Source organism: Notamacropus eugenii, chromosome 1 (assembly GCF_028372415.1).
Source record: "Notamacropus eugenii isolate mMacEug1 chromosome 1, mMacEug1.pri_v2, whole genome shotgun sequence".
NCBI classification, from domain to species: domain Eukaryota; kingdom Metazoa; phylum Chordata; class Mammalia; order Diprotodontia; family Macropodidae; genus Notamacropus; species Notamacropus eugenii.
In genome coordinates, this window is record NC_092872.1 from 661830089 (window position 1) to 661857238 (window position 27150).

Consider the following 27150-nt stretch of genomic DNA (forward strand, 5'->3'; position numbering starts at 1 on the left):
GTATACTAGATAGGAAGACCATGGTGTCAAGAAGGAGCACGGAGTAATGGGAAAATCTCTGGCTTTGGAATTCCAAACCCTGGGTTCAGACTAGCTGGGGGACTTCAGGCAAGTCCTGTTCGTCTCTCTAGGCTTCAGTTTTCACATTTGTAAAATGAGGGGATCAGACTAGCTGACTCCTGATGTCCCTTCCCTCCCTCAATTCAGGATCCTACAACCTGGATTCCCATCCAGCCCCTGACCCCATACCATCTGCGTGATCAGGGCCAAATCTCAATCCCAATGCCCCCAGAGAGCTCTGTAAATTACAGAAGACATCAGAGAAGAAAGTTCCACACCTTCCCTTCACACCCCAAGGACATATTCCTAAAGGCCCCACAAGTCAGTGTCAGTCTATTAAATTCATTGGCCAGAGAGGACTTCCATTTAAATGTTAAAGACAATTCAACCTATCCAGGAATGGAAAAACAACCCCAAATCCTCTCTGCTGAGTATCCTCCCCAGTAACAGGAGCTTGTTGAGCAAAATAAAAGCCAACTAGAGAGGGCTGGAGAACAGCTCAGGCTCCTGCCTCCCTCTTTCTAGCATCACTTGCTACCAATTGAGCCTTTGCATTCCCTGCAAAGAATTCAGTAGATACCACAGCTAGAGGGCATTCTCTAGGGTGTATGTATCCCAATTCATTTGAAGTTCCATACTAAACCTTTCCCAACATGAAGTTGAAAAGCCTAGCCACAGAGGCTCTGACTTCAGCTGTGATCACTCCCACATGTCTTACGTGACAGGCAGGCCTGGGGTCAATGTTCAGCTCTGTTATCACCTTGCTGTGTGACCTAGGGCAAGCTAGCTGTCTCACCCCTCTGACCCTTTCTTCACCTGCAGAATGAAGGTGTTAGAACCAGAATCTCCAATGTCCCTTCCAGTATTTGCAGTCTATGATTTTCTGCTACTGAGATTCTTTCCATTATGAAAACTTGTTCCAGGACAGTTCTTTTTCTCTCTCAGGGCCTAGCATTGTTGTGTCTAGGAGGGAGAAGCAGGTACGTGGTATGGCAGTCCCTCCCCACAATGAAGTAGATCAGCAAGTCAACCACAATTCATAGGCTCAGACAGTTGCTCAGGGCACTGAGAGGTTGAGTACTTTGCCCATGGTCAAAGCACATGTGTCAGAGGACCAGGGATCATGGGAGTTCAAGCTGGAAGGGACATTAGGGGTCAAGTACAACCCCTCATTTTACAGATAAGGAAGCTAAAGGCTCAGAAGTTAAGTTGACTTGCTTAAGGTCACACAGCTAATAAGCATATAAGACAGGTTCTGAATCCAAATTATCTTGACTCCAAGTACAACAGTCTATCCACTACACACTTCTCACTTTGCACACCAAAGCATTTAATAAATGCACACTGAAATGAATTCCCTAATCTTCAGTGGAAGCCTCCATAATCACCTAGACCCACAATGTCTCATCTTTTAACTCCTGTATCCCTATCCCCAATCCAGTTTGGCTACTTACCGACAATTTCCCTCTGTTGAGGATACTAGTCAAATACTTTTTGGCTTCAAACATTTTGGGTTGGTTCTTCTCCAACAAAGGGATGGAATCTTTTAGGTCACTGACATTCTCCTTCAAACATTGCTCCAGCATGGCCTCTGCAAGGAGGAGCTTCCCAAAGTCATCTGAAAGACAGAGCCCCAGAAATAAAGACCAGGAGGTAAGCATGGGGATCACAGAAAAAGCAAGAACATAGAGGGGAAGCAAGCATCCATTGGTCAGAATCAGATTCTATTTCTTACGCACTTATGTTACAATTATAGGTTCAGAGTATCACCCCTATTAGACTATGACCTCACTGAGAGCAGGGGTCCCTGTATTAGTCACCCATCTCCCATAGTACCCAAAATGGTGGACTTGGGACAGATGGACGAATGGAAAATATCTAGCCTGGTGATTTCATTTGCTGTGGACAACTCTGAGCATGGAAAGTCTCCTCTCCTGAAGTCTATCAGCAATTTCTTGTCTTAAAAAGTTGCCCAAGAGCACTGATGCTGAACGATTTGTTTGTGAACACCCAAGGTGAGTGACCTGTCACAGAACACAGGCAGAACTTGAACCCTGGTCTTCCAAAGGATAGACCTCTACTCACAATGCCACAAATACTGAACTACGCATTTATCAATTAAAAAAGAAAGTGTCAGCCCTGCAGTGACCATGATGAGAATTTCTGTGATCTAAATTAGGATTTTCCACTTAAGCACAGGAAATCATCCCTTCTTAAAAAAGCAAAGGCAAGATTTTCATCATGCTGTAACCATCTCAGGCATCTTGCCCTGACCACTTAAAGAACCCCCTTGAGATTTTTTTTTTTACCCCCAAGAGCAATTTGGTATTCCCCAAAATGAATTCACAAAATGAAATGATTTCACAAAATTTAAGCTGTAGTGAACACTTATACCCAACGTTTAGGCAACAAGATTCAAACCCTAAGCATCTCACGGTGCCCTTCCAAAACAGTTCACATTTATAAAGCACTCAAAGTGCACCCAACACTTTATATTGTTGTCTCAAAAGAACACAACAACTTTGGAAGTTGGGCAGGCCAGATTTATTCTCTTCATTTTATGGAGGAGGAAAACGATGCTCCAAGAAATTAATGAACTGACTTGCCCGCAGCCCCACGGTAAGTGAGTGACAGAACTGAACCAGCATCCAAGCAGCTGCCATACACTGTTCTTCCCCCCTCCTCCTAAGCATTTTGTTTTTAAAGCCTCAACTTCACTTGTAAACACACACACACACACACACAAACACAAACATACACACACTTTTTCTTTCTCTATGTTAAAGATATCCGTAACTCTGCAAAAGGCATCACTGAGATCTTAGTTACAAGATATCTAAATATAGAGTAAGAGGTTATGAGCTCCCCCTAACCCTAGGTCCTTAGGCTTCCAGATGTGGTCTCAAGAGGATTCCATGCTCAGGACGGACTGTGTTGAGCTAGGATGCTCTTGGAGGCATACTCCAGGCTCAGGTTCTGGGATGTGGGGCTGTAGTTTTACTCAGTAAAATGTGCTATTTAAAAAAAAAAACCACATATTCAACTGACATTGACAAAGTCTATTTTCAGGAAGCTTAAGGTCCTATGAAATACTTCTTAGCCTTTCCAAAAAGGTTAGCATTTTTTACAACCTCCTAGGATAGGGACCAAACTTTGTTCCACCTACCTCCATGGCAATCAGTCCAAAAACCAGTTTCCCTTCTCAATCAGCCAGAATTCCTCCTCTGGGATGAGAATGTTTTCTGACTGTTATACAAACATCCTCAAAGCCTGAAATCAACATGAATTTTCTAACAAGATGTGGACATGTATCTTCTGACATTAACTTTCTTTCAACTGTTGGAGGGGATGCAGCCAATACAGAATTCAATACAGAATTTTTATTAATGTTTTAGCCAAAATCAACCTGGGAAACAAATGACTCATTCATTCAACAAATATTTATTGAATGTTCCAAGTCTCATTAAGGCTGTCACAAGACAGCTCCTGCAAAGAGAAGGGAGATACTCAGTAAGAAGGACCCCATAATGTATTTCCGATCTGGTATGTTTGCCCATCTCAGACACGAAGTAGAGATTTAAAATTGGAAAGAACCTTAGGAAGTCATCTAATGACTTCCAACTCCCTTCTTTTACAGGGAAGTCAAGTGATTCACTTAAATGTCCAATAGGCTGGGGTTGAACCTTCTAATTTCCAAGGTCAACCTTAGTGTCTAATCTCATTTTATGAGATAAGGAAATTGAGGAACATAGGTGAAGTGATTTTTCACACAAGTAGTAAATAGCAGATTTTGGATTCAAACCCACACCTAATGAGTAAATTCAGTAATTTATCTCTTACATCACACTGTCCAGGTCAGATTTCCCCTCCTCCCTCCCCCACCAAGAACTCAGAGACATAAAGCAGCCCTCTGAACCCCAATCATTTTTATTTAGTTCCCAAGCCTTCCATGCTGAGCTGTTTGTCTTCTAGCTTCTAAGAAAATGTTCCATTATATTATTTAAAAAACAAAAACACAAAAACAAAAACACTGGGAACACCAGCTGTCACTAACTAGTATCCAGGAAACCTCAAGCTCAGAAATGCCAGAAAATAAATACCTTCTCTTCAAAAGACAGGAGTTTTTCAAAAACGGTAACAGTTAACTCTACTAATGAGAAGCAAAGGGTGATACAAAAATGCCTGGCACAAACTCACATACATCACAGGACAGGCAGGTGCTGATGACTGCAACAAAGGGCTAAAAGGGGAAAAAAATAAACCTGCCTGGAGGGTCCTGGGAAAACCCAAAAACAATTCTCTCCCAATTATCTGTGTTAATAGGGAACAGTGGTGGCCTGGAAAAATTGTAAACAGCTTTAGAGGCCACCTTGGTGAAACGGAAAGCAATATAACTGAAATCCAGAGAGCAAATCTCAACTCAGCCTACACTTAGTATGCTATTTTAGCCGTCACTTTCCCTCTTGGTTCCCAGATTCTCTATCTGTAAAATGAGAGAATCATCACTGACCTAGAGCCAAAAAGAGAGGCTCTGAGGCTTCCATGACCAAGCACCTCATTTCAGAGATGAGGAAACAGGGACCCAGGAGAGTGGCCCTAGGTGGAACCTGAGCCCAGGACTCCGAGTCCCAGGGCTCATTCACCATGCCCTGCTGCCCTTAGAACTCCGATGTGTTTTTTTTCCAACTATAAATTTTATGATCCTATCCTTAGCTCGAGGCTTCTTTTATGTGTATACTTGAGATTACGTATCTATATATGTCTACACACAGATTTACGTACCTGCTTTTTTAGGGATGTGGCCTCTCTTTGGAACTATATTCTAGGTAGCACATAGATCCGAATAGAGGTCCCACGTCCAAAAAATGAAAACATAAACAAGTGCTTAAAAATTACACCGATTACGGACTGCAATTGTGTTTTATCTAGAACTAGAATGAGGAACTTGAACTAACACTGACACTGGAGGGTGAACCAGAAAACATTTCCATTCGGATGGTTACATATGAACACAAGCGTCTTCTCTGAGTTCACACAGACCAGTGACTCGGGGCTGAGAAAAGGCAATGGAATCTTACTCGAGTCAGAAAAGTTTCCTCCACATTATTCATGTGCTGAACTGGAAGGTGACTGCAGAAAGAAATCGCTGCAAAATGTTTCATCCCTACCCCCATTCACAAGCCCTCTCCTTCAGCCAACAGTACAAATGCAACGTTGTTCTGGTTTGGGGTCATCTCAGTCCACAGAGCAATTTTCCCCAGGTGACCGGCCCATTCAGAACGGCTTTCCGAAGGCTACTGAGGGGGAAAAGTGCTACCAAGACTGATGAACTATTACTTGGCTCTGCGAAAGGTCCCAAGAACCCCCTTAAGGTCCGCAAACCCTCAGCTCCTGACTGCGGCAGGCCGAGAGCCGACGTGGACCCAGCCCGCGGGACCAGGCTCGCCACCTCCGCTTCCCCCCGCGTGTACGTTTCAGTTTCTCTCCTTCGGCCCCACCCTCCCCACCTTCCTCACTGCAGCCCCCGCCCCCTTCTCCCGGCCCCAAGTAGGAAAGGGCGGGAGCCGGGGGAGGGGGAGCAGGCACTCCAACGGGTAGCAGAACAGCCCCACGGCAGAGGCTCGGCCCGGAGGAAGGGGAAGCCGCTTCCAGGGCCGCCCGAAACAGCGCCTCATGCACCATGAGCTCCCCCATCTTAAACTCAGCAACAAGCTGGCCACTTTCTCCCCGGCCGGCAGACCAAGCCGCCCAAAGCCGCCTCGGAAGTTAAAGCGAGCGGTCCATTCCCCGAGCCCATGCCCACCTGCCCCGCCAGGGCCGCTCCCCGCGGGCAGGCCAACTTTGCGTTCTTTCTTTGGGGAGAGGAGATGTAAATTACAAGCGCGGGGGGGAAGAGACTCGTCCATTACAGGCCCGGGCAGAGGGGTGCTCCAGGGCAGGGGGCCCTCGCAGCACCCCGGAGGGATGGGTCTGCCAACGATCCGCTTCCAGGCCCTCCCGGAGGGACTGGCCAGAGTAGTGGGGGGCGCTCCGGGGGACGGCAGAGACAGGGGCACCCTCGCCACCACCGCCAAGTTTTCAGAGCAAAGATGCCAAGTACAGGCAAGTGCAGAGCGGAAAGGGGGGCGGTGTGCTCCAGGGGAGGGGCTCAGGAAGCGGCACTCTCGGGACGATCTGGGAGGGATCAGTCAAGTTTGGGGGGAGACAAGAGTTGTAAATGACCAGGCCCTGGGGGGCCATCGGGAGCATCCCAGAGGGATCTGCCACGTTTCCGCGGGGAGAGGTGTCACCAACCCTTGGCAAGTGCACGGGGGAGCCCTCGGCATCATTCCATTTTGGGGAGAGCTGTAAATGGCAGGCGAGTGGCCCGGGGGAGGGGCGCGGGGGTCTCGCGCGCGGGTGGGGCCCCGACTCACCCACGTCCTGCCTGGAGAGGGAGACGCTCCGGGCGCCGGCCCGCCGGGCGCCGGGGCCGGCGTAGGGGATGCTCTGCAGCTGAAAGACGAGGGCGGGCACCCGCTCCCACTGGCCCTCGGCGCGGCAGCGCTCCAGCTCGCTCTCCAGCTTCAGGTGGGCGCCGTGCGCGCCCTTCGTAGCCATCTTCGAGCGGAGGAGGGTGTCATCGGAGGAGCGGTGGGGAAGTGCAGACCCGGGCGAGGGCGGCGGCCCGGCTGGGGCCCCGGGGCCAACGACGGAGGCGGAGGAGACGGCTGGCGCTGCGGCGGCGGCGGGAGCGGAGCTGCCCGGCGCGGAGGGCGAGGCGGCAGGGGGCTTCTCGAGGCCGCCGCCACCAGCGCCGCCGCCGCCGCCGCCGCCCGCAGAGCCGCACTCCGAGCCGGACTGGGACTGCGCGAGCGCGGCGGGGCCGGCGGCAGGCGCCTCCTTCGCAGCAGCTGCCGGTCCCGCTGCTGCCGCCTCCTCTGCTGCAGGAGGAGCCACAGCCCCGGCCTCGGCCTTTTCCAGCCGCGGCGCCGCCCCCGGGCTCGGCTCCACCCCGGCGGGGGCGTGCCCCGGGCATGGCGTAGGAATCGTGCTGGCCGCCAGCGGAGAGACAGGGGCCAGCTGCGCCGCGTGCGCTCCCGCGCCCGCCGCCCCGCGCTCCACGCCGAGGCCGCCGCCGAGCTCACCTTAATGCCGGCGGGCTGCCCAGCGCCTCGAGGTGGCCCCGTCCCGTCCCATCTGGGTGTTCCAGCCCTCCCCGGGGGGGCGCTTTGAGGGGACCCCCGCCCACCGCCCCGCTTTGTGTGGTGTCCCCCCCCCAGGCACGTCACAAATCCGGGGAGAGGCTCACACCCCCTCCCCGGCCCCGGCCCGCCACGAGGCGATCGGAAAGTGGGGCCCGTCCCCACGGAGCGCGCGGCCCCTCGGCGCCCCCCCTTCGCCGCTCCCCGCCGGGCGCGCCCCTCGGCCTGGGCGGAAACGGCTCCGACGGGGTCAAGCGAGCGCCCGAGGGCACGACTCGGCGCCGGCCGCGGGAGGCCCCGCCCACCTCGGCCCCCTTTTTTTTAAACTGGGCCCTCGGCGTTCTAAACTGCGCCGCCCCTCCCCCGCCAACAGGCCCGAGTCCTTCGTAAAGTGGCCCGAAAGTGGTTCTGTCCCCTGGCGGACTCGTGAAAGTCTCCAGGTGGCCCGACAGCCAATCCGATACGCGCCTGTTCGCCCCCTTGCCTATGGCCGCGTGCACGAGGGGGGCCGGCCGCGTGCACGAGGGGGGCCGGCCGCGTGCACGAGGGGGGCCGGCCGCGTGCACGAGGGGGGCCGGCCGCGTGCACGAGGGGGGCCGGCCGCGTGCACGAGGGGGGCCGGCCGCGTGCACGAGGGGGGCCGGCGCGCGTGTGGAATCGAGATAGGTGTGGGCGCGAAGCCTCGCGTATCCGAAGCTGTGTAGACCCCTGAGTAGGAAAAGGTGCCCACAGGGGTCCCTGGGCGTAGATCTGAGCCTGCGTGTGGGGACGGCCGGACCACGGACACACCCAGCGGGGTGACCCTGGGCCAGTCACCTCACCCGCCGGCCTCAGTTTCCTCATCTGTAAGAAGGAAACAGAAGACTGGCCCCGTATCTAACCCAGAAAAGCTCCCCTGGGGCCTGCAGGTCCGGCACGGCTGAACAACGATGACCGCTGCATTAGGACACACGTGTATGTGTGTGTGAAGTTCCTATGCACATGCGTGTAGCGGTGTGTGTGAAGGTCTACGTGTGGGTATGTGCAGCTGGAGCGCATGGGGGATACGTGCCTGTAAAGAGACATCTATTATACGAGCCTAAAATATGCCCTGTGTGTACATGCAGAGGCCAGAGGGACAAGGGCTTGGGATCTCAAGGTCACTTGGAGGTGGAAGGAATCATTTTGTGAATAAGAGGCAGGGGGGCTTAAAGGACCTCACCAAGGTCTCACCTTACTCACTACCTTAAGGTGGCAGAGTTAGCCTTCATACCCATGTCTTCTCATTGCAAAGCAAGCATTATCTTCACTCCACTACTTTGATGAAAACAGAAATACCCCTGCTTCACCCTCTTTCTCTCTTCCTTTTCATCTCCTCTTTTGATCATCTTCCTCTGAATCCGTTACCTTCTTGTTCGTCTGTGATCACAGAGCACCATGGCTTAAATTTGGGGAGAAATCGCAGCGCCTTTCTCTGATGAGGGTAGCAGTAATATTAGAGGTTACACTAATGGTATCTGAGACTCACTGTTTCCCTAATTATCAATAACGTCTTTCACCTTCAAAGATTTCTCTCAAGGTCCTTTGCCACTTGATCTTACACCTCCAGTAGTGGGCAGATCATCGTGCCCAGTAAGAGCAATTCTGTAATGACTTGATTTTCAACTTTGAAAGGAAAGACTTGGCTGCCCTGATCAATACAATGATCCCAGATAATTCCAAAGAACTCGGTGAAAAATGCTATCTACCTCCAGAGAGAGAGAACAGATAAATTCTGAAAATTAGAATATAACTTTTTTTAATTTTTCTTGCTTTTAAAAATAATATCTAGTACAGAAATGTTTTGCTAATTTCACATTTATCATGTATATATTGTTTGCCTTCTTAGTTGATATGGGAGGGGGTTGAAGGGAGGAAGACAATTTGAAACTCAAAATTTAAAAAGAAAAAATGTCAAAAATAAATAATAAATGTTTTTAAATTCTTATAAAATTAATAAAATATTTGAAGAAAAATAATTTAACCTCCATTTACACACACACACACACACACACACACGCACACACACACACACACCCCTACGCCTGGAGATCTAGTTGTTAAACATTTACTAGCATACCTGTGCTTAGAACTCTGACTGTCACATCATTTCCCAGCCAGGCTTTTAGTTCTTATTTTTATAAACACCCTTTAAAAAATCCAGGGTGCTTATGCAACTTGTTTTTTGGTTTTTTGTCTCAACCTCTGATTTCATTTTCTGTGGAAGCTTCCAGTATGAAACTGTTTTCACTGATGACAGATCAGCATCTGTTTGTAAACCCACTTCCTCCTGACTCCAAGGCCAGCCCTCTCCTTTCCACACCATACTACCTCTTCCTTATGTATCTTGAATGTGTAAATTAATGTCATTGTATGGTTGAAGTATCAAGATGATTCTTCTTGATCATATTCATCTCAACCTGTTCCAGCTTATCACTCTTTCTTGAAATGTGTTGCTTCTAACTGAACATGTATTCAGACCCAGGCAGAATGCAACAGAACTATCACCACTGCCATTCTGGATACTAAGCTACTATTAATACTGCTTAAAATGGCATCTAGGGGGGTTTTTTGGCAGCTATGTCACACTGTTGAATTATCTTGAACTACTTACCACTGGCATGTTCTTTTGACATGAAATATTAACTATGTCTCTCCCACAATGTGCAATTTATAAGCACTGCTGAATTGAACCCAAACGTGGTCATAGTAAAATAGTAATAAAGTCTCCAAGATTTCATTTCCTGTGATGCTTAGATCCCAAATCATTAGTCCCTGAGGGTGGAGGGGTGGGGATGGGTAGAAATCACTAGTCTCCGTTTCCCAGAAGGCTGTATGCAAAGTGATGATAACAGGTAAGGACTCTGATGGAGGATTTTCTAGGAGAAAGAAGGTATAAAAGTGGAATTACTGGAACATAAAGATAGTAAAGGTGAAGAGGACCCAACCAAACAATAGCTCTTGGGGGGGGGGGGGGGTCACAATATTGGTTAAGTCTCAGTAACATTCAGTCTTGTTGAACCCAGGTGTTCAATCAAACAAATCAATTAATTGTCTACTATGTGCCAGAGAATACAAAAAGAGGTAAAGGACAGTCCTTGTCCTCAAGATGTTAGAGCCACACTTGACACACAAAAAGGTATCAAGGAGATTTAATAAAGGAGTTCAGAGGAATTGAACACTTTGGCCAAAGGTGCCTCCACCCTTCTTCAGGAGGAGGGAGTGCCTTCTACATTCATTCCCCTTGAAGGAACAGGTAGCTTCCCAGTAAGCCTGCACACAAGTTTTTGACCTCTAATCTGACCATGCTAGGTCACAAGTCTGATCACCCAAAGCTGTGGAAACAGAACTGCTTCCTTGTTTCCCACAAAGGGCTTGCAATCTAATGGGGGATGCAAGGAGCAGACAAAGATATCCAAAGAAGCTATGAAATGGATAAACAAGAAATAATTAACAGAGGAAGGCACTGGGTAAGGTTTCCTATAGAAGGTGGGATTCTGTTGTTGTCCTTTGTTCTTGAAGAGGACCATGACATGGGGGGGGGGGGGGGGTTGTCATACCATGACATGCCAGTGAATTGGATTTAAGAGAGGGAGGGCTGTGCAAAGTTACCAGCCTCACCCTCTCCTCCGGAGCCATCTGCATCCACTGGCAAGATATAAGTCGGAATGACTGGAGATGGATCAGGAGGCAGTGGGAAACCTTGGCCTTCTTATGCTAAGGTCTTTAACAGGTCTCAGTTTGGCTGAGGCAATGCAAATTCAGAAATTAAGGCTAGGTAAGAAATGAGGTAGAGAATGGCTTCTTTTACCAAGTGAAAAAACAAAAAGATCTATGAAGGGAAGACCCTCAGGGTTTCTGACCATGACTGAAACTTACTATGCATTTACATTAAGAGGAGCTTGGTCCATTTAATGTGTGATTTGGCATGGTTCTTAAGAAAAGAAAACCTAGCCTGTAAACCCCAAGATATCTTGTGAAGTTTCAACGATTAAAATTTGCATTCCCTTGGGCAGAGTACCCACAGGTAAGGGTGTGATACCCTTTGTGAATAGTGGGAAAGGAAGGCAAAGGAAGGGAGGGAAGGAAGGAAGGAAGGAAGGAAGGAAGGAAGGAAGGAAGGAAGGAAGGAAGGAAGGAAGGAAGGAAGGAAGGAGGGAGGGAGCTGTGTTGTCCAACTGGTCAGTTCTAGTTGGGTCCCCAGTGGGGTATCTCCTACTCACAGAGGTTGTCCTTTGTTCTTGAAGAGGACCATGACATCAGGTAGGTGATGCCATGACATGCCATGAATTGGATTTAAGTGAGGGAGGGCTTTCAAAAAAAAATTATCTGGGAGGTGAAGACTCTCAGGTTTCTAACCAAAACTGAACCAACTGGTATTTACATTCACTCTGACCCTATCAGGACCCGAACAATACCAAGTGGAGCTTGGCCTGGACCTATTGTTGGCCAATCTGTAAGAGCCAGGGTGTCTGCACTCAAGAAGCTGAAACATCTTCACACCATCTACTGAAAGGAGACCAAAAATGCCTCTTTCCTCTACCTAATTTCCGCCCCTGCCCGGGGGGGAAAAAGTCCCCACCCTTGTAAGAGTAGTTCAGGGACAGAAAATTTGTCAATGTGTGGAGCCTTAAAATGATTTCACAACTTTAATTCCTGTTTTTTACTTTGCTGTTCTATCTCAGTTACTCTGTTTTCTTTAAAGGTCTGCCAGGTTGGGAACATAATGCATATTTAAACTATTTAATAATAATAACAAAAATGATAATAGTTGCTACTTAAAAGCACTTTAAGTTTTGCGAAGAATTTTTACATGTGTCTCTCATATGATCCTCAACAACCCTGGGAGTGCTATTATTATCCCCATTTTACAGATGAGGAAACTGGGGCTAAGAGAATTTAATTGACTTGCTCATAGTCACATGACTAAGTATCTGAGGAAAGATTATGCACTTAGCTCTTCCAGACTCCAAGTATGGCATTCATTCACAGAACCACCAAATATCTCATACTGAATCTGGAGGTAGTGAAGGATTCTAGAGTTAACAGGGAATCACACTACACTTATGTTTATCCCTCGTAAGTTTTCTCTTATTTGATTCAGCACCTTGTTCCCTCTTTTCAAATTTCAGTTAGGAGGGATATTAGTTATCTCTCCTAGCTCTAAATCATCTACAGATTGGATAAGCATGCCAATTGTTCCTTTATCCAAGCCCCTGAGAAAGATGGCACAAGACTTCTAGGGGTACCTTACCTTCCTCCAGGTCACCATTGGTCCAGTCATACTTCCTTTTCTGAATCAACCTAATGACTATCACCCAGTCTGTGTATCACTCTTAAGAGTCCATAAGGATGCTGTGACTTCTGTTAAATGCCTTGCTGAAATCTAGGTGTGTAGAAATCTATGGCATTTTTCATAGTCTGAGTCATTCTTGGTGCGCAGCAATCACCATTTTCCCTTTTCAGTGATAGTTGTGTCTGACTCTTTGTGACCCTATTTGGGGTTTTCAAGGCAAAGATACTGGAGTGTTTTACTATTTCCTTCTTCAACTCATTTTACATATGAGGAAACTGAGGCAAACAGAGTTAAGTGACTTGTCCAGGGTCACACAGCTAGCAAATGTCTGAAGCTAGAATTGAACTCAGGAAGATGAGTCTTCCTGACTCCAGACCTCGCACTCTATCCACTTCACCTCTCAGATGCCCATCTGTTTCCCATAAGCAATATTCAGAAACTAATTGTAGTACAGCTGAAGGAACATGGGATTGAGTCAGAGGATCTGGGTTTAAATCCTGGATATACCACCTGCCATCTTTGTTACCTTAGGTGAGTTACTTAAAGCCTCTCTACATGTATCCTCATTTTTTATTTACTGATTTGTTGATGTATTCATTTTCCTCATCTTTAAAATGAAGGAGTTGAACTGGATGACTTCTAAGGTCCCATGTAATTTTAAATGTTGGGAACCTCAAATATCCCTTCCAGCTCTAAATCTATTATTCTATTTTATGTATTAAAACAGTAAAACTTTTAGATCTTTAAACAATCAATAAGTCAAGTAAGTCAATTAAACATTTATTAAACACCTACTATGTGCCGGGGATATATACCTATTTGTGTCTAATGGTAGCCATCTCTGCGGGGAGGAAGGAAAAAGGAATTTGCATGATAAGTATTGTATATTTGGAGGGAATAGCAAATTGTACATGGTGGACTTGCAGTTCCAAGAACAATAATCTTTTTTATTGTACTGTGTTATGGAAATGCTTGTTTTGTGAATTGAAAATAAAATAAGTTTAAAAAAATCAACCAGCGTTTATTAAATGCCTACTATTTATCAGGCATGTGCTGCTCCCTGTGGTTATAAGTTCAAAGAATGACATTCCTTACTTGAATGATGGACAAGAAATATGTATATAAATATCTATAACAAATATAAAATAAAAAAATTGATATGTCCAAAGCAGTTAAATATAACGTAGTGTAGGAGGGAGGGCAAACCAAGGGTTTGCAAGGACCTTTACGGATCATATAACCCATTTTCTTAATTCTAACCAGGCATTTTAGAACTCAGTCAAGAACTAAATGTCAAGATCACCAACACATAGTTAGAAAAAAACAATCTATCTCTTTCTCATTTTTGAAATTGGAATACTCTTTGCCTGGTCCTAGTCTTATACAACCTCTCCCATTTTCTATGACTTTTTGGGAACAGTGGTTGAACAAACACCTCTGAAAGTTTTTGTAGATCTGTTGTTGGTGATTTGATTTCACTGAGGGCAGTAGGTGCTCTCTCAACATCTTTCTCATTAGCCTCGGGTTCCATCTCCATGTTGTCATTTTTTATGAATTAGCAAAAAACAAACAGACAGGAACCCCCCCCCCCCAAAACTTTGGACTTGAAATAAGAAGATCTTGGTTTGAATACCTACTCTGTCTCTTCCTAATGACCTGGGTTTGAATTCCAATTAGCCATTCTGACAGGATTGAGATGAGGAAAGCAATTTGTAAATCTGAAAACGCTAAAGCTGAGCTATTATAAGAATTGTTAGGTGAGTGATCTTGGAATATCACAGAACCTCTACACCTACTTTCTCATCTTTGAAATGGGGGACTTAGTCTAGATGATAACTGAAAATCTCTTCTAGCTCTAACAATCTATGATTCTGGGATTTTATGATTTTTGTTCTTTACCCCACCTCACTTGCTTACGCACATGCACACACACACTCCCTCCAAGACTGTTCTTTTGTAACTTCCCATTCTAGATTGTCCTTGATGTTTGTTTTAACCTCTTTTTTTGTATAAATATGTTTGTAGGAACAGCAGACACCTCCATCTCATGGCGTCCCACTATCCCCAGGCCATATCGACTCCCTCGTTTTCAAAGCTGCTTCATCTAAAAATGTGCTCATAGTATCTAAAGCCAGCCACAAATCACAATGGAGATATTTAACGTAAACAACTGTATAAGAAGTGATATACCCTGTAGCTTCTTTCTATAATTCTACATAGTTGCTTGCATGTTGTCTCCTCCATTAGACTCACAGTGATGGCTGAGGACACAGTGAATGACCAGGGCATCTTAGATGTCTGACCAAGCTCTAACTCTCCATGGCACCTACTTCAGCCACCTTCATGGATGTTGGAATAAATTGTTCTCATCCACCACTTGGCCAGGGAAAGTCTGCACATGCTTGGGGTAGATACTTTCCTTAACTCACTAACCAGTAAAATGATATAGACCATGACCATAAGAATGTAAATGGAAACAACAGTAATAGAATAATCAAAAATGAATTCAGCAAAACTGAAAATGACCAAGATTGATCCTAAAGAAGAGCTTTAGGGTAATACCTTCTCCCTTCCCTCCTTTAAAGGAGACCATGGGTGTGCGACCCTGTACATAACACCGCACTTTTTTGATATGTTGCTTAGCTTTATAAAATTTCTTTTTCTTGTCTTCTTTCCTTCTTTCATTGTTATAATGAAAACTCTGGGAATGGGTGAAGGGGAAAATACAGTGAGAAATATATGTGATATAAAAACAAAAGATATTTATAAAATTTATTTTAAAAAAATAAAGAAAAGTAGAAAGAAAGAAAAAGACAGGAATGAAGGGAAGAAGGAAGGAAGGAAAGAAAGGAAGGAAGGAAGGAAGGAAGGAAGGAAGGAAGGAAGGAAGGAAGGAAGGAAGGAAGAGAAAAGTCCATCAAATTTGGCAATTAACATGGCATTGATGACTTTAGAAAGAATATTGATTCATTACACTGCCTGAGAGTCTACTAATTAGAGATCCCTTTGGTTGACTAGCATAGTCTCAGAAAATGCAAATATTTCTTGGAGAATTAGACCCATCAATCATATTCCATTGTACATCCTTTAATGCTAGTGCTTTCCCTCTAAGACTATTTTCAGTTTATACTCTCCCTACCTTGTTTGTACACAGTTGTTTGTATGTTGTCTCTCCCTATTAGACTATGAACTCCTTAAGAACCTTGGGGGGTGGGGCAGGGAGAGAGGAGACTTTTTTTTTTTTTCTTTGCATAGCACAGTGCTTGGCATATAGTAGGCACTTGTTTGTTGGGTTAATACAATCTGTTGACTTCTTCCCTCCTAAAATCTAAGTGAAAGGGCTACATAAGGTACTGAAAGTTCTTAGATGGTGACTAGAATGGGAATGGGATGGGGGGGAGGGGAATGTGATGGAGACAGGTAATCTGGGAGTTTAGAGCACTTTGGGAAATAAGAGTAGTCTCCCTGAAGTTTCAGTGCCTGGGAAGAGAGGCACTAGGAGGTGAGATAAGGAAGATGAGACATGCCAAAAACAACAGTCTATTTCAACATTATACCAAAGGATGGCCCCATGCCCAAGAGAGGAGGAGGAAACTCTTTTCTTTCTCCTACTTCCTCTATCGAAAGGCTCCTTGTTCCCAGGTAGGGAAACTCTAGCTAGTATAATTAGCATAACAGTTCAACTATATTTTCTGTCAACACATCTTCTGTGGGCTAACCTAACCACTTCCTATAAAAATTGTATCTCTAGCAAATGCATTCCAAATTGAGATGCTGAAATGTCCATAAAAGTGCAGTAATCAACCCATTCTTAAGCTGAGGACTGAGGCACTTATACTTCAATAATATCATCCAAGCACTGACAGTGAAATGTGGCCGAAATATTACATCATCAAGGAAATTTGTGGAAGAAACGGGAGGAGAATATACAAGTCCTGGTTACTTCCTTGTGGTTCTTTATTCTTGAAATAGGGCTCAGAGTTAGATCTTTCCCTGTTATCTCTCATTCCGCTTCTTAAGAAACGGACATGATTTCACTGCTCCAATATTCTCCCACTTGAAGGGTAAAAAAGTATATTCATGCTGTAAATAATATATCCACTTCTCAGTTTGACCTTTGCACGGTTTGCTCTGTGTCCATTCCTATGACCTCTTTCATGTTTATCTTTGTCAGTGTTGTCCATCTAGATGGTTAAAAGAAAAGCATCATCTGCACTTCATTGGCAGCAGCCTCCCCTTCCCATCCCCTAGTGTTTAAGTTTGTGGGTTTTTTCCTAGGATCTTTCTCTTAATTCCTCATTTATCCTCTGAAAATATACAGTTGATACCTCCAATTACTAGTACTACTACTACACCTACTACTACTACTACTACTACTGCTGCTGCTGCTGCTGCTGCTGCTGCTGCTGCTGCTGCTGCTGCTGCTGCTGCTACAACTGCTGCTGCTCCTGCTGCTGCTTCTTTTACTACTGGGGCTGCTGCTGCTGTTATTTCTACTACTACTACTAAATAACTTTCATTTATAGATCATTTTAAGGTTAGTATATATAGTTCTACAAATATTATCTTATTCTATCCTCGAAATACTCGGTGTATTTTATCCTCATTGTACAGAAGAGAAACAGATTAAGTAACTTGCTCAGGGTTGCAGAGCAATAAGTGTCCGAGACTGGATTTGCACTTACCTCCCTGACTCCAGGTTCAGCGATCTCCATTCCATATTTGAGGAGTCTGAACTGGGCCAATTCCTCCCATTCTCATTCTGCCTCTCCACAGGCTCTGTTCTACCCAACTTAGTGAGAATATAGATGTGTTAGCCCCTGAGTAGCCCCATTCCACAAAGAAGTGAGTTGAATGCTCCCATCACACTATCCCATAGCTCCTTGTATCTTGGCCTGGAGGTCACATCACAGGAAGCATCATGTAGAGCAGTTGTCTAGGTGGGTTTTGTCTATCACTCTCACCAGTCACACATACATAAAAGTTCATCTTCAAAGCTAGCAATGGAGCCATTTCAATTAATCAGCCTGGTGAGAGAGAAATAGATAAAATAAAACAAACACTAACCAAAGGAGACTATGTTGGGGGCCAGAAATGAGTGACTAATTTACAGGCTTCTTTCCCTTTCAAATATTAACTCAGGTTTTCTTTTCTGGACTTTTGGAAAAGGTGATCGTAACACGCTAAGATTCAAGGATAGAAAGGACTTTAGTGATCTCAGGGCAACCCTTTCATTTATTCTGATGAAATCAAGGCTGAGAGGAGAAAGGGACCTATCTCAACAGTTATAAGAGAAGTGCAGACCCTAAAACAACCCAACCCTCCGAGGAACCCAAAGACCAGAAGCTAGCATTGTTTACTTCTACCCCCAACACTCGTCTGTCAAAGACAGGACCCCCTAATTTTAGAGTGGTTCTTTAATTAGTGTAACAAGTGGCCCTCACAGGTTGACCCTGTTCACTGTGAACCTCCAGTCCCTTACAAAGAACAATGAAATAACTGCTTGAGCAAGCAGAAGGATTGAAATAAATGTCTGATAAATCTGGCTAGCTAAAAGAAGCAGAAGAGGCTGGGATAATGTAGCGGCATGGGAATGACTAGTTGGCAATAGTTGTAAGGCTGAAAAGTTGCACATTAAAATAAACATAGAAAATTATGTTTTCAATGCACTGAGAGAAATTATTTATTTAAAATAAGAGTTTGTTTTTGTTTTTTAACTTTTTCTGTATTCTGGATCCCTTTGGCAGTCTGGTGAAATCTATTTCTCAGAACAATGTTTTTAAATACATAAAATGTACATGATTTTATATATATATACAATATATAAATATATTGAAACACAGCATATATGATATGATTGATATAACACAATATAATATAATTAATATAATATAGCATAATACAGTATAATATAATATAGCATAGCATAACAATTAATATCATATCATATGATATAATATAACTTAATATAATACATAAAATAAATTGTGTAATACAATGCATAAAAGTGTTGAAATACAGGTATAAGATATTTTTAAAAAACAAGTTCATGAACCCCAAGTTAATAACTTTTTATTTAAAGGTACTGCCTGATAAATCCCTTCATAAAGTGAAGAATTTTATGTAAAGTCAATAATCTATCCTCTTGAAAGTCACTGATTTGGAAAAGACCTTCCAGTTCAGTGCTCTTTTATAGATGGAGATGTTACGGCCCAGAAAGAAGCCAGAGGGAATCAATGGACCTGGAAAGCTGAGGCTAGCGCCCAGCTTTCCTGACTCTTAGTTCGCTGCTGTATTTAATTTTTAAAAAATAAATGTTAATATAATTATCTGTACTTATGTATTTATAAATAACTTATTTATAACTTTTAATATACATTTTAATTCATTTCCTTTATCTACTCAGCCCTTCAGTCTATACACATCCAAGGTACTCATTTAACACACCAGTCATTCATTTTTCAAGGCCCAGTGCATTTCCCCATATACTTCGAAGCTTTTTCCAAGGACTTCAGCCCACAGCAAGTCCTCCTGTCTCTGACACCTACTGTACCTATTGTCTAAACCACTCATTGTGGCTCCTTATCATGATCTCAGTCTCTCACTGCTTTGTGAGCAGAAGTCTCTTCTCCACAAGATTATGAGAGACTTTACTTTGATGAGGACTGGACTGGACAGAGGAGGAATCACTGGTAGTTGTCTGAGGAAGGACAGTACTTGGAGCTATGGAAAGGAGGGAGGAAAGGGCTGAAAGTGTTAAGTTGTAGGAGCAGTGATGTGGGATGCTGCTGCTATGGCAGAGGGAATAGTGGGACTCCTTGGTCACTGGTAGAATTATCAAAACCAGTCAGCCAGGGAATTAAATTACCCAAAGCACAGCAATCCTCCCCCTCCCCCTACCATGCTAGCACAATGCTAGGCAACATCTGATGCTCAATAAATATTTGTTAATTGATTGGATTGGATGATAGCATCATTCGTCTACTAGAGCACATTAATGAAAAGGTCACCGAGCGGCTCCAGTGTTTTAAATGTTTAACGGCAGAGGCTTTGCCTTCTGAAGCACATCATGCTGAGGACTGATTTATTTAAAAGCAGCATGGATAGTATTAATCTACACATAACCCTCTGTTCCACGGATCTCCACAGACACACTTTCCCAGGGGTACCTTAATGTATCCCTGCTACAGGGTAAGATAGATAGATTGCCCCTATTCATTCCTTTATCTGTTAAACCAACGTATTTAGGTAAAGGTCTCGGCCATCACAAAGTAACTTATCAAACTGGGGTATGAGTCAGAAATACTGATAGCTATCATCTTATGTATTCATCTGAGAGCTGCAAAAATGCTATGTAAGATCTGAAGGGGGAGGGTTTTGATGGGAGGAGGGAAAGATGTCAGGGAAGACTTCAAGAAGTAGGTGGTATGCAGTGTGAGGAATTTTTCTGGTAGACCTAGCCCTTCACAGCAATGCAAGGACCTAAAAATTTCCCAATGGACTCTTGGGGCAAAATGCCTTCGCATCCAGAGAAAGAACTATGGAGTTGGATCGCAGAATGAAGCAGACTGTCTTCTCTTGTGTTTTGGGGGGGTTTTTTGTTGTTGTTGTTGTTTTATGGTTTCTCACATTCATTTTAATTCTTCTATGTAACACGACTAAGGTGAAAATGTATTTAATAAGAATGGATGTGTAGAACATATATAAGATTGCTTGCTGTCTCGGGGAGGGAGGGGAGAAGAAGGGAGGGAAGAAGGAGGGGAAGGGAGGGGAAAAATCTAAGATATATGGAAGTGATTGTAGAAAACTAAAAACAAATAAGATAACTTTAAAAAAAGAAAAAATAATTAAAAAAAGAAGTAGATGGTATGTGAATTGGGCTTTAAAGAATGACTACAGTGTAGAAAATGCTGACTGTGAATTAGAGAAGCAAGGAAGACTGAACTGAAACCAGGTGAAGCCAGCAGCAACAGGGAAATAATACAAGTAATGAATACAATAATGTAATTGGAAAGAACAAAAAAATGAAACTGAATGTTGTGCAATTATTTTTGTTTTATTTTTTTATGCTGAACTTAACCAACACCAAATTAAACGAGCATTTCAATATACATTTAGAAAAGAAAAAGAATTATACATGAACCTATGGATCTCTATGATATACAGCTTACTTTCCCTTTAAGTGTGTAATAAATGTAATATATAGGGCAGTTAGGTGTTGCAGTGGACAGAGTCCTGGGCCTGGAGACAGGAATATTCATCTTCATGAGTTCAAATCTAGCCTCGGATACTTACTAGCCGTGTCATTCTAAGCAAGTCATTTGATGCTGTTTGTCTCAGTTTCCTCATCTGTCAAATGAGCTGGAGAAGGAAATGACAAACCACTTCAGTGTTTTTGCCAAGAAAACTCCAAGTGGGGTCATGAAGAGCTGGACACAGCTGAAGTGACTGTACAGTAACAACACCATTGTAACTTTCAAAGCTATGCTGTTTGTCTGTGTTTCCATCTGGCCTTCGCTTCAATGCCTTCTGTGCACTAAAAAAATGTTTCTGTAGTCTTCTTTTCCTTCTTTTCTTTTTGGTTACTATGGCTAGCCCTTCTCTCTCTCACACTCCCCCAAAAAGAAAAAAAAAGACAACAAAACCAATGCTAAATCCTTGTAATAAGTATGTATGATCCAACAAAACAAATGCCTACATTGGTCATTTCTAGAAACTTATGTCTCATTCTATCTGTCTCTCAGGAGGTGGGTAGCATACTTCATCACAGATCCTCTGGAATCCTGCTTGGTCACTATATTGATCTGAGATCTTATGTCTTTTAAAATTGTTTTTCTTTATAATACTGTCTTTATTGTATAAATTGCTCTCTTGGTTCTCTTTATTGTACTCTGCCTGAGTTAAACAGGTCTCCCCAAATTTCTCTAACACTGCCGCTTTTCATCGTTTTCTATAGCACAATGGTTCATTACATTCCTATGAAATAAATTGTCTAGCCTTCCCCTAATTGATGGGGACCTCCTTAGATTTCTGTTCTTTACTATAACAAAGAGAGCTGCTATAAATATCTTTGTACACATGAAGCTTTCTCCTCATCTTTGATTTCTTTCAGATATAAACCCAGTAATAACATTGATGAGTTAAAGGGTATGCCTAATTTAGTGATTTTTGGAGAATTATTCCAAATTGCTTTCTGGAAGTGCTGGACCAGTCCAACAATGCATTAGTGTCCCTATATTTCTCCAACATTATCCATGTTCCTTTTTTGTCATATTTGTCAACATGATGATTGTTCATATACTTGACTCATCTACTGGGGAATTGACCTTGGTCACAAATATTTATATATATATCACGTGATATGATATATATTTATATATGTGATATAGATATATATCTGTTAGCTGCTTATATGTCTAGGATTATCAGACCTTTATCAGAGATATTTGTTACAAAGATCCTCCTTCCTTTATTATGCTGGTTGTGTTGTGTTTCTGCAAAAGTCTTTCAGTCTCATGTAATTGAAATTATCTATTTTATCTTGTGTGATAGCCTCTATCCCTTATTTGGTTAAGAATTTATTCCCTAGTTATAGCTGTGAAAAATACGTGACCTTGTGCTCTTCTAATTTTTGTGGAATGATGATGATGGTCAAAATTTATCTAACACTTTAAGGTTTGCAAAGTGCTTTGCAAATATTATCTCATCTTATCCTCACATGAATCCTGGGAGATATGTGTTGTTATTATTATGAGGAAACTGAATCTGAAAGATGTTAAGTGACTTAACCAAGGTCATACAGCTAGAAAGTGCCTAAGGCAGGATTTGAACTCAGGTTTCCTTACTTGAGATCTAACACTCCATGTGTGCCTTATGGCACCTTTAAAGGATGAATAATGTTGAGGTCATACTTCCATTTTGAGTTTTTTGTGGTATTTGGCATAAGATCTTGGTCTAAACCTACTTTCTACCAGACTGCTATCCAATTTTCCCAACAATTCTTGTAAAATAGAGAATTCCTCTCCAGACAACTTATTTTCTCAAGTTTATCAAACATTGGATTGAGTTCAATTATCATCATCATCATTATTATTGCACATTACTATTCCTTCTCTAATCTGTTTCATTAATCTGTTTTTCTATTGTTTTAATTAGTGCCAGATATTTTTGATTATTGCTTTATAGCTTAATTTTAGGTCTAGAAATGCTATTCCCCATTCATTTTTCCTTCCGCTCTTCCCAATGTTTTCTTTCAGACTCTAGATCTTTCAAATGAATTTTATTAATATACATGTAATTATAATTTTATTATAATTTTTCTAGTTCTAGAAAATATCCCTTTGGTATCTTGATTTGTATAATACTAGATCTATAAATGAATTTAAGTAGTTTTATCATTTTTATTATATTGGTACAGCCCAGTCATGAGTACTTAATATCCCTCAGTTATTTGTTATTCTCTATTTCTTGTATGTGCCTTGATAAATTGACTCTCAGATAGTATGTACCTTTTTTTAAAAGAAGAAACTTATATTTTAATTAGGGGAGAAATACTTTTTGATAAATATATACAGACTATATACAAAAGAAATACGAGGTGATTTTAGGATGGAGGTCACCAGAAAATTAAGAAATCAAGAAAGTCCCCATTTAGAAGGTAGATATGAGAGTCATGGTAGTTAGTATTCAAAGATGACAGAAAGATTTTGAATATGGACACCTGGGTCAGTGGCAGCACTATAGACAAAAACAATGAAGTTTCAGAAGGAGAAAAATTATAAGATGAGTTTAGATGTGTTGAATTTGTGATGACTATAGGCACATTCAGTTGATATCTCATAGGCAGCAAGAAATCAGGGTTTGGATATCAGAGATCAGAGTTGGGAGATACATTTGGGATTTATCTATACAAAAGATGAAACTATCCAAGACAATGATACAACCAAGGCATAAAATGTAGAAGGAAAAATGCAGTTCAAGAGCAGAACCATGGGAAATGCTCATATTCAAAGAGGCAAAAGATCTCCAACAAGGTATTTGTGAAAGAGATAGAGAAAAAATGGGTAGAGATGTAGGAAGAGAATAAAGACAGTATGGGCAGGTGTTAACTTCTCACCAATATTCCTTGAAGCAGAGATAAGGTTTCGGGTTCCTAACTAATTGTTCTAAACAGTAAACAGATAAATGTTTTTTATTGCTATTCACCTAAACTGCCCCAAACCTACAACTTCCTTTATTTTTTAAATTTAAAGTAGTATTTATGGATGTTTTCTGTTTCTTACATCACCATAGTATCCTATGTATTTTTCCCCCTTTCTCTACTTGAGAGTCATCCCAGATGACAAATAGTGGATTTGTTGCTTTTTTTTAGAGAGGGAAAAAGAAGTCAGCCCAACTGGTCGATACATTGAGAAAATCCAAAAACCATGTGCAGTGTATAACATCTATGGACATCCCAACTCCTCAAAAGGGTAGGTTAGGGGTGGCTTCTCATATCTCCTCATTCAAGTCCTGCCTGATCTTTATAATTTTGTTGCATTTACTTTTGATTTTTCATGTATTGTTTCCATTTATATTTTTATAGTCACTGTGTGTTTTGTTTTCTTGGCTCTGTTTATTTCTCTCTGTGTCAATACATAGAGATCTTACATCACATGCACCATTTCTTATAGCACAATAGTATTCCATTACATTTATATACCAAAATTTGTTTAGTCATTGCCCAATGATGGGAATCTACTATATTTCCAATTCTTAACTATCACAAAACATACCACAATAAATATTTTGAAGTATATGGGGACTTTTTTGTTATCAGTGGCTTCCTTGGGATATGGGTCATATAATGGAGTCTCTGTTTCAAAGGATTTGGACCTTTTAGTCACTTTATTTGCATAATTCCAAATTGCCTTCCAAAATGATTGCAACTTTTCACAACTCTACCAATGATGTATTAGTGCACCTGTCTTCCCACAATGCTTCCAAACTGTTGCCATTTTTACATTTTTTTGCCAATTTTCAGGGTATCAGTTGAAATCTCAGATTGTTTTGATTTGCATTTCTATTATTAGTGATTTGGAGCATTTTTTCCCATGTGATTATGAATACTTTGCAGTTCTTTTAAAAACTGTTTGCTTATATCCTTTGACCATTTATCTGTTGAGGAATGGCTATTAGTTTTTACATATATTTATTAATTCTTTATGTATCTTGGATACTAAACCTTTATCAAAGAAATCTGATACAAAGTACCTTTTTCCCATTCAACCACTTCCCTTTTTATCCTAGATGCATGAATTTTTTTTTCCTGTGGAGAAGCATTTCAGTTTCAAATAATCAAAGTTGTCTATTTTATCTATTGTAATTACCCCTATCTCTTGCTTGGTTAGTAATATTTCTCACATACCCATAACTGGAAAAGATACATAATCTGTTTCTCTTCTAATTTTTAAATAATATAATGTTTAATGTTAAGGTCATGTATTTATTTAGAAAGTATTGTAGTGTGTTGTATGAGATGTCAATCTAAGCTTAATTTCTGCCTTTGTAGTTTTCTAAAACTGCTTTCTAGTTTTCCCAGCAGTTTGTATCAAATGGGGATTTTTCCTGTAAGTAACATATTTTCGACTTTATTAAGCACTGGGTTGCTGAGTTCCATTGTTTCTGAATCTCTCTTTTCTATTCTGTTCCATTGATCTTTCTCTCTATTTTTAAACCAGTACCATATGATTTTGGGGACTACTGCTTTATAATAAGTTTGAGGTCTGGAAATGCTATTCCCCCCTAGACCTTACTTTTCTTCATTGTATTCTTTGATAGTCTAGGTCTTGTGTTTTTCCAATGAATTTTTTTTTATTATTTAATAAAGCTTTGTAAAGTATACTCTTGGTAAATTGGATTGGTATAGAATTAAAGGTATAAATTAATTTTGGTGATATTGTCATTTTACTATATTGGCATGGCCTAGACTTGAGCACTAAATATTCCTCCAGCTATTTAGGTTGGTCTTTAATTCTTTAGAGAGTGCTTTGTACTTGAATCTATACCAGTCTTTCGTGTGCCTTGGAAGGCTGATCCTCAGATACTTTATACGTTTTATAATTATTTGAAATTAAATTTCCCTTTGTCTTATTGCTTCTTGTATTTTGTTATTATTATGTACAAATGCTGTTAATTTCTGAGGGTTTATTTTATAGCCAGCAACTTTGCTGAAGTTATTCATTGTTTCAGTTAGTATCTTTGCTGATTACCTGGATTTTTCCAAGTAAAGCATCATATCAACAGGGATAGTTTTATCTACTCTATACCTGTGTGTATTCCTTTAATTCCTTTCTTTTGTCTTGTTGTTATTGCTAACATTTTCAGAATTATACCAAACAATAGTGGAGAGAATGGGTATCCCTGCTTCATCCCTGTGTTTTTGGGGAAAGATGCTAGTATATTCCCATTGTATAAACACTTACTTTTGATTTTAGATAGATGTTTTTCATTGTACTTTTAAAAAAGTCTCTTAATGCCTATGCTTTATAGGAGTTTTAGCGTAAAACAGTATTGTATTTTGTCAAAAGATTTTTCTGCATCTATTGAGATAGATGATCATATGGTTTTGGATGTTTTTGTTTTATTAATTATATTGATTGTTTTTCTAATGTTGAACCATCTTTGCATACCTAGTATAAATTCCACTTGATCTTAATGAATGATTTCTTGGATAAATTGTTGTAATCTGTTTGATAGAATTTGATTTAAATTTTTTTTATCTTTTTATTTCTATTCATTCATTCATTAGTTTGTTCATTTGTTTGTATGTTTGTTCATTTATTTATTTGATTTATTTATTTAATTTAATTTATTCAAATATTTATTTATTTATTTAATGATACTGACCTATAGATTTTTTTCTATGTTTTGTCTTTTTCTGGTTTAGATATTAAGACTATTTGTCTCATAAAAGAATTCTAGTAGGATTCTTACTCAATTTTTGAGTATAATTTGTTGAAGTAGGGTACTGACTGTTCTTTAAAAATTTGATAGAATTCATCTGTGAATCCATCAGAGCACTTTACAGCTAGATTTGTGTCCTTTTCTGAGGTTAGGTTATTTAAAATATCTGTCTCCTGGGAAAATGTACCTGTCAGTTCCATGGATAAGTAAAGAAAGAGTTTATGACCAAATAAAAGATAGAAGAAATTATAAGAAATAAAGCAAATGATTTTCACTATTTGAAATTAAAAAGATTTTTACAAAAGAAAAACCTAATGCTGTCAAAATTAGAAAGAAAACAGGAAACGGGGGAAAATTTGTAAGAAGTTCGTATGATAAAGGTCTTATTTCTCAAATACATAGGAAACTGAACCAAACTTATAAAAAATAAAAGCCATTCCTCAGTTAACAAATGGTCAAAGATACGATCAGGTAGTTTTCAGAGGAAATCAAAGCTATCAATAGATAGTCACATAAAAGAATGTTCTAGATCACTATTGCACCAGCTCTCTGAGACACCACCTCACACCTATCAGACTGGCTAACATGACAGAAAAGGAAAATGACAAATGCTGGAAAGGATGTGGAAAAATTGAGACACTAATGCAC

At 41.6% G+C, this 27150-nt stretch overlaps 1 protein-coding gene across 4 annotated transcripts in view; it reads right to left on the reverse strand.

The window, feature by feature from the left end:
* The window catches only part of TTC7A (tetratricopeptide repeat domain 7A), a 201173-nt gene extending 193933 nt beyond the window's left edge, over window positions 1-7240 (reverse strand). For 3 of the 4 annotated variants that reach the window (XM_072635672.1, XM_072635671.1, XM_072635673.1), the window contains exons 1-2: window positions 6477-6801; window positions 1515-1678 (exon numbers count right to left, since the gene is read on the reverse strand). In XM_072635672.1, the coding sequence (XP_072491773.1) occupies window positions 1515-1678; window positions 6477-6660 (348 nt within the window). In that variant the 5' untranslated portion in view covers window positions 6661-6801. Of the gene's footprint in view, window positions 1-1514; window positions 1679-6476; window positions 6802-7187 lie in introns of those variants that run through there. The other variant, XM_072635674.1, reaches the window with a different exon arrangement.
* Window positions 7241-27150: the final 19910 nt, after the last annotated feature.